At 32.7% G+C, this 7,505-nt stretch overlaps 1 protein-coding gene across 1 annotated transcript; it reads left to right on the plus strand.

The window, feature by feature from the left end:
• The first annotated feature begins 721 nt into the window (after positions 1-721).
• On the plus strand, positions 722-2,517 carry LOC104226898 (uncharacterized). The gene is made up of 5 exons (XM_070168645.1): positions 722-1,110; positions 1,228-1,318; positions 1,390-1,517; positions 1,765-2,188; positions 2,487-2,517. The coding sequence occupies exons 1-3, from the start codon at positions 960-962 to the stop codon at positions 1,457-1,459; spliced, it is 312 nt and encodes a 103-aa protein (XP_070024746.1). The 5' UTR covers positions 722-959; the 3' UTR covers positions 1,460-1,517; positions 1,765-2,188; positions 2,487-2,517.
• Positions 2,518-7,505: the final 4,988 nt, after the last annotated feature.

Below are 7,505 nucleotides of genomic sequence, written 5' to 3' on the forward strand. Positions count from 1 at the left end.
GAAACAGTCTCTTCTTCATGTACAATTTATTTTGACTGTTTTTCTTCAAAAATTTATCCTCCAGTGCTTTCCATAATTTACTTGCAGAAGTTTCCTTTGTGTATGGATATTTCTGCTCTCTAGCAAGGTAGGATCGAATGGTACCGCAAGCAACACGGTTGATAATTCTCCAATCTTCTTCTCCAATAACATCTGGTTTCTTTTCTTCAATGGCCAGATCTAGCCCTTGTTGAAAAAGGACATCTAGAACCTCGCCTTGCCACATCCCAAAATGTCCGGACCCGTCAAAAATTTCTACCGCAAATTTCGCATTTGACACAATTCTTGTCATAAGCGAAGATGCCAATGATGACGTATTGTTGATACTTGATGTAGATTCTTCTTGTTTATTGTCTCCCATATTTGACACAAATATTATTTAATAGCTGACGACACAAATCAAGATTATTTCCTTTCTGATGTAGAAGATCAAACTAAGCTGCAACCACAGAGCATACTCAGACAGAACCTTGACTCAGTTACCAAGATAAATCTTTTCTGATGTGGAAGATCAGACTATACTGCAACCACAGAGCATACTTAGACAGTACCTTGGCTCTGATACCAATTGTTGCGGAAGCCAAATGTATATAGTGTGAATAAGTGGACAACCACCAAATAATAAATAAGACAATAAAGCAACAATAAAAGGAACACCAGAATTTACGAGGTTCGGCTAATTTTGCCTACTCCTCGGACACAACCAATATTTTATTCCACTCCAAAAATACAAGTGAAATAATACTAAAGAGAGAAGATACAAATGCCTTAAGAAGATAAGAAGGCAAATGAGAGGTGTGTTTAAATCCTAAACATTAGGCCTTCTTTTATAAGGGAAAATCCCCCCCAACTCTACTTCTCAACCGACGTGGGACAATTTGACATCTTCAACAAGGGAACCGTCACGTTTTGCAATACCCATGCATACATTTGAATGGGTCGTCGATACCTTCAGTATTGTCGAAAAAGTTACAGAGAACAGTGAAGAAGAATCAATGTTACCGTTGCCTACGAGATTAAACATGGTGTCCTTTGCCGATATCGAGAAACAGTTTCCAGGCGATGAATTCGGTAAACAAACATGACTTCATACAATTTCATTTTTTTCTGTAAAAAAAACTGTGCTTCTTCATTATCAAATTTAAATAATTGCATCCTACTTTTATACGCACATGTTTTCCAAATCAGACCTGGTGGCAGTTGTGGCAAATTGCGGTACCATGAAATATCAAGGGAGCGAAAACAGAAGATTTCAAGAGGTTATTCTTATAGACGACAAGTAAGTAATATACACTTTAACTACCTCTAACAACAAAATATGTATTTAACACTGAATTCTTAATTTTATAGGAAAAAACCTTTTCATTTTACTATATGGGAAGAATTGGCTGACAATGGTGGAGCTGAACTACTGCAATAGCTACATAGATATCCTGTCATTGTTGCAAAACGAATAGTTGTTTCTAACTTTAAACAAGGTATTCACAAGTAACTTTAAATCACACATGTACATTAATTAATGTTCAGCTTTATTCATTAATAAGTATATGCAGAGGTCTGATTAACAACAAGGTTCAACTCCTCAATATTAATCGACCCTTTGTACCCGCAGGCAGCAAAACTAATGAATTGGTGTGAAACGGGTTTTATTTGCACACGAATATGTTCCATTTTTTAATACCATATTATACCAAAAAACTTACAATATCTACTATTACATTGCAGGGCAAAGGACAAGAAGGAGATGCTAATTGAATACACTCTCAAAAGTACATCAGAATCGCCTTCGACACTAAATGTTGCACCTTTTGAAGATGAAATAGTTCCCATTTCAAGCATTCCTTCACAGTACACTGTGAATATATTAAAACATATGACTCAGGCTTTGCATCGATTGTTCTTTTGCTTCTATATCGGATTAGAAATAGCCTCTTGCGAGTTATTCTATGTCGTAATTACGAAGTAGTATCTTCTTATTATTTTCTCAACAGGCACACAGTTTCTATGTTGAAGGAGAAATATCATTGCCAAGTGAATTCAGGTTTTTCTTCGTACTTCTATGCTCTGAGTGTCAACATCTAGCACGAATCAAGCGGAAAAAAAAAGTTCCCTGTATCAACTGCAAACTAGAGAGAATGTTGATTCCAAGGTAATAATAGCTCTTACCATTTACATACTACAATATCTAATAGCTAAAACTTTATCATCGGACAAACACATCATTGTAGATGTGAATTTGAAGTTGACATCACAGACGGGAGCGGAACAATAACAGTTGTAGTGTCAGATAAACTAGCTGAAATAATGCTTTCATTGACAGCAGACCAAATATACGAAACTACCATTGTCAAGGTTCATATACTAACAAATCTAGAATCATTTTGCGTCAGTCGAAATTAATTTAAAATCCTCGCTTTGCTAATTCTGTGGAAAACTTTTTTCCATAGAAACAAGTGTTACCTGTTGAGCATATCAGAGAGCACCTGCTAGACAAGATGTTCAAAATTCATTTACAGAAATCACTACTCAGAACACCGGATAGACCACCAGGTACCTTTGTCATCTCATCTTACAGGCAGAAACAGACTGTCTTCGACATGGCACAATCTTCAACATCAGCTACTATTGTCGAGGGAAGTAAAAGAAAGCTAGAATCAATCAGTACTTCTGAAGAAGCAAATCGCAGTCCATCAACACAAGATGAAAACCCATGGAAAAAAACAAACGTACAATCAACAACTCCTTCGCAAAAATAATCAAGTTTAGAAATTAATTCTTGATAGGCCATATTTTTTTTAAGACTATGTTGTCTGCTTTTAGGTTACTTAATGAACAATTACATTTGCTGCTATCAATTTCTATGCATCAGATAAGAAAATGAAAGGAACATAACGTTTTAACTTAGCTTTGTGGGAGTACTTTGTATAGTGGTATTTGATTCACTCTAAAGCATACGATATAGATGCACCAATTAAGCTAAAGAGAACCCATACATGAGAGATTTCACCTTTATTCATAGAGTTAGGCATCAATCGCTGCCAGATCCATAATTTTAATTTTAGTTGAGAGAATGAGTTTTAAAATGTATATTTATTTTAATTTTATCTTTTTGTGCCTTGACAAGTGGAGATTTAACAATGTTATTTTGCTTATACGATAAAGGCTATGTTGCTCGCACTATACTACAATTTCAGAATTTTCAAACAATTCAAAACAAAATCTATGTCCAATGTCTTTACAATTCTTGGTCCAAATTACGTATTCTCAACTACTCTTTTACACTTAAAACTCTCAATTTGTTGTTCATACAGATGCCTCATCAGATTTGAAGCGGAGCAAAGGTTGCCTCAATGGTCTTTGACAGCTTGCATTTAAGGCAGATTTTGGTTGTGTTATTATACTACAGTATAATCTTCCACATTTTGTGTAAATAAGTACGTAAATTTTCGTGAACTGTTTACTGTAGTACAATATTTCACATTTTGTATAAATAGCTAGACAAACTGACTTTTATCAAGGCAGATTTTGGTAAGTACAATCTTCCGCATTTTGTATAAACAACTACACAAATTTTCATGAATTGTTTACTGTTAGCTATGCAAACTAACTCTTTGAATAATCTGGTAAATCCAAGTAGCTCCCATTATATATACATTTATGTTTTCATCATACCTCCAAAACTTCAAAGCGTTTCACTGTAGCTCTAATCCAATAGTGAAATCACAACTGCATACCTATACAAAATAATATACTAGCTTAGCTTAGTACTAACAAATTTACTCTCAAAAAGAAAAATTTACTATCAAGATCTAAAATGAAAGCTCATCCACTCAATATTGCCCTTACTCCCTTACGTTAAGGTTGTTCATCTTGGGCCTGGGCAAAGCCCGGGCTAACCCTACTAGTATATATAATAGAGGGCCACAAGCAAGGCTACGTCGCACTTCTCTTTGCTAAGGAATCACATTTTTCTTTTTTCTCAATTTTTTGCCTTCTTTCTTATTTTCTGATAAATTATTTAAGCATGCATCTAAGATACTTTCGTTCCTCTTTGGGAAACGTCTCCACCCTTTCATATCAGTGCTTTAATAATCAATCCCTCCTATGCATGTTTCTCCTCACTATTCCATCTTCCCTCTCTGCATTTCTTCTCTTTCCCGTGTAATTCTAGGTAAAGGCCTTATATTTCTCTATATACTCAGGCTTTTGGTCTTCTCTATTTTAATTATCTTCAGTATTATACTTATAACCATTTCTTATTTCTCCATTATTTTCATAATTTGGTATATATGATAAGATTCATAATGGAAGGTTTCCCTCTCCATTTTCAACAGAAATTTCTGCCTTCAACAACTTTAACGTAAGTGTTTTTTTCATCTTTCGTCAAAAGTTCTCTCTGTCTTCGCTTTATGATCAACAATTATATCGTCTTCTTTCTAAAGGTGTCATCTGTTGCACATCAGAGAGTCAATTGTGCCGTTAATTTATTTTGTAATTTTATTGTCCATGAATAGCGCATATGTGGGCTTTTTGGCGCAAATTTATTTCGGGACTTGCATGTGCTATTCTTTGCTTAAAATGGAGATCACCAGGCTTTCTCCTCTAATTCATGATCAAAATAAGTCATACTTGCCAAACTTCAGTCAAGAATTTCTTTGAACTACAACTGTTATCAAAGTTCATACTAGCATGTTACACTCATAAATACTTCACTGAGTAACCAACATACTTTGACAGAGTAACCTATCATTTTTATGGCACAAGATTCCCTTAGTTCGTTGTTTCATCACGCCCATGTTTCCCTGTCACATTATGTAGCTTTATCTCCTTATTGATCAGGCTTTTATTTTTTGCCGAAACTTTAAAATTTACGTGTAAATGACATCTGAACCGGATTTTCTTTGAAGAACCATATGTAATTTGCAATTCATTATATTGGACAACCGATTTACGTCTGCACAAGAATCGCTGAGGCAAGTGCCATTGATGCATCATACTGTAATTCCTTGCTCCAGTAAAAGGTGGATTTTCAGTAGTTATTATCTAGCATGTGTAATTTCTAGATGTGATATTTTTTGTACAAGACTATGATGTGAGCTGCTAATTATTCTTGTGGGCAAGTACGCGATTTAATTGATAGTAGATCTTATGCAATTTGAAAAACTTTATTAATTATTATACATTTTAAATATTGAAAAGCACAAGAACATAGATCAGGAGGCGTTGTAATCTGGTTAGTTATTAGTTAATGATATTTCTATGAGGACTTCTAATAAGTAGAAAGGAACCCTCCCCAGACCCCACTTGTGGGATTATACTTGGTCGTTGTTGTTGTTGAATTTGTTTCCCTAATTGTGACTTTTTGCATTCATGGATGTTTTGTTTTTAATGAACTTCTAACAAGTAAAACGGAACGACGGATCGGTTATTTTCTAACCTCAATAAGTGGGGAAGTGTCTCTTCAAAATGAGGAGATTTATATTTTGTTATTTAATTATTTAATGAGGTAAACAATAAAAATAGAAAAAATATCCAAACACAGGAGTAAAAAGATAAATGTAATTCGTAATTATTGAGAGGTGTCACAATAGTTTTATTAAGTACTTCATCCGTTCGCTTTTAGTTATTCCCTTTTGACTTTCTACTACCTTTAAGATTTTACATTTTACATGATAGCCTTTTAGAAAGTCTTAGGAACGTTTCGGATAATGAATAGCTAATAATGAGGGTAAAAAAGGAAAAAAAAATGTCTTTCTCTTGATTTGCTAAAATAGATAGTAAAAATAAAAATATATTTTTAATATAGTGGAAAAGTAAAAGTGAACTGAGAGAGTAATATTTTTTATCTCACACCTGTAATCTCTTCTTAATAGCCATAACTCTCTTAGCATTTCATGTGCATATCTTTCAAATGTTTAATATATAAGTTAATATCACCTTATGGTGTTCCATTGTATACTTATATAAGTTCATTTTTAGTTATTCTCTTAATACTTCTTTGTTGTTGAATTTCCACTACTCATATTCTTCTCCACGTTCATCTACAATTTTACTTTTTAACTTCGTTTCCTTCATAACTTTGGTCTATCTCAAGTTTGTAAGATGACTTGAAACATTTTAAATTCTTAATCATTTTATGAGAATAAAAATAGAGGGGCTAGAGAAGATTGGCATTGTTAGAATGGAGAATACAGTTGAGGGAGTTCGGAAGATGAAAAAAATCTATATATATAAGTTATAACTGCAAGGAAAGACCAACACTCTTTATCTTCAGATAATAAGAGATTCTTTCTTAAGAATTTCTTCTGTTATTATTCTAAACTTAATGATATATAGAGTGTTAGAGTAAACCGAAAAAAGTACTATATTTATGATTTAATTTGCTTATAAAATTAGTTTTTGTATGAATATACATGAAATTCATTCTCCTATCTTGACCAATTTACAAAAAAATACCAATATTTTATAGATTCTTTTTCTTGACCGTGTGAAGCGCGTGCAACATCACTAGTTTATACATATATTCAGTCAGTTCCCTATAACTACAACTTGCCATTCCTCGTTGGAGTTGTCACAACTTTCCATTCCTCGTTGGACATGGAAATTAGTTTCATTCCTTTTCGGGACATTAAAATTTAAAACATGGTTTATATAGGAAGTAGAAACTACTACTTCCGCCTTTTTAAGCAGAACTAAATTAAACCTTTTATGTTCTTGGAGTCGAACGTTTGTATATAAAATTAAGTTTTACCGTTAAAGTAGATTTTATAAACAAAATTATCATTTAATTATTTTTCTAATATAATCCTTTAAAGAACTATTAAAATTTTGCTTATTAGAGTTTTACTTATTTGAACTATATATGTATCGCAATATTTAGGATTTTAAAATAATCATGATTTGACCTTATAATTCTTTCTTTATTTGAACGACGAATCACAATATAATAATTTATTTATTTTTGCAACTTTTTCTAATATTAACTACTTTGAAATTAACCTAAAATTTTATTTATTAAATTCTTCCTTATTTGAATGATGTAGGAAGTCCCAATATTTAGAAGTTTACAACGCATTTTGGTCGTGACTCTTTTTAGTTTGTAATGCTATGTAAAACCATATTTTACGCCAATTAAATGCCACGTAAACTAATTTTATTTGGTGCCAAAAATTCGAACATGGATTTTGTTTATTTACTGAATTTAGAGTAACTAGCCATCATTAATTTCTTTTAATCATGTATAGTACACTTGTTTGGTTAAACAAATTAAACTTAGACATTAGACATCTGATACATAATATAATATAATATCAATATATTTCGATCCGCATCAAACTCTCAAAAAAAAGACCTCATAAGTCAAAGACCCTAGAGTCAGATCCTATTTGCTACTGGCGACTTAAAACCTTTCTGGTCACCAACAAAAGCTAGCAATTTTTTTTAATTTTATTTATGGCTAAAGCGAT

This window comes from Nicotiana sylvestris, chromosome 3 (genome assembly GCF_000393655.2).
Source record: "Nicotiana sylvestris chromosome 3, ASM39365v2, whole genome shotgun sequence".
NCBI classification, from domain to species: domain Eukaryota; kingdom Viridiplantae; phylum Streptophyta; class Magnoliopsida; order Solanales; family Solanaceae; genus Nicotiana; species Nicotiana sylvestris.

Excerpts from the sequence above, each read along its gene's own strand:
- LOC104226898 (XM_070168645.1), top strand. The coding sequence starts at position 960 with ATGCATACATTTGAATGGGTCGTCGATACCTTCAGTATTGTCGAAAAA. Across the intron at positions 1,111-1,227 it reads GTTTCCAGGCGATGAATTCG|ACCTGGTGGCAGTTGTGGCA; the intron begins GTAAACAAACAT and ends TTTCCAAATCAG. Across the intron at positions 1,319-1,389 it reads GTTATTCTTATAGACGACAA|GAAAAAACCTTTTCATTTTA; the intron begins GTAAGTAATATA and ends TTAATTTTATAG.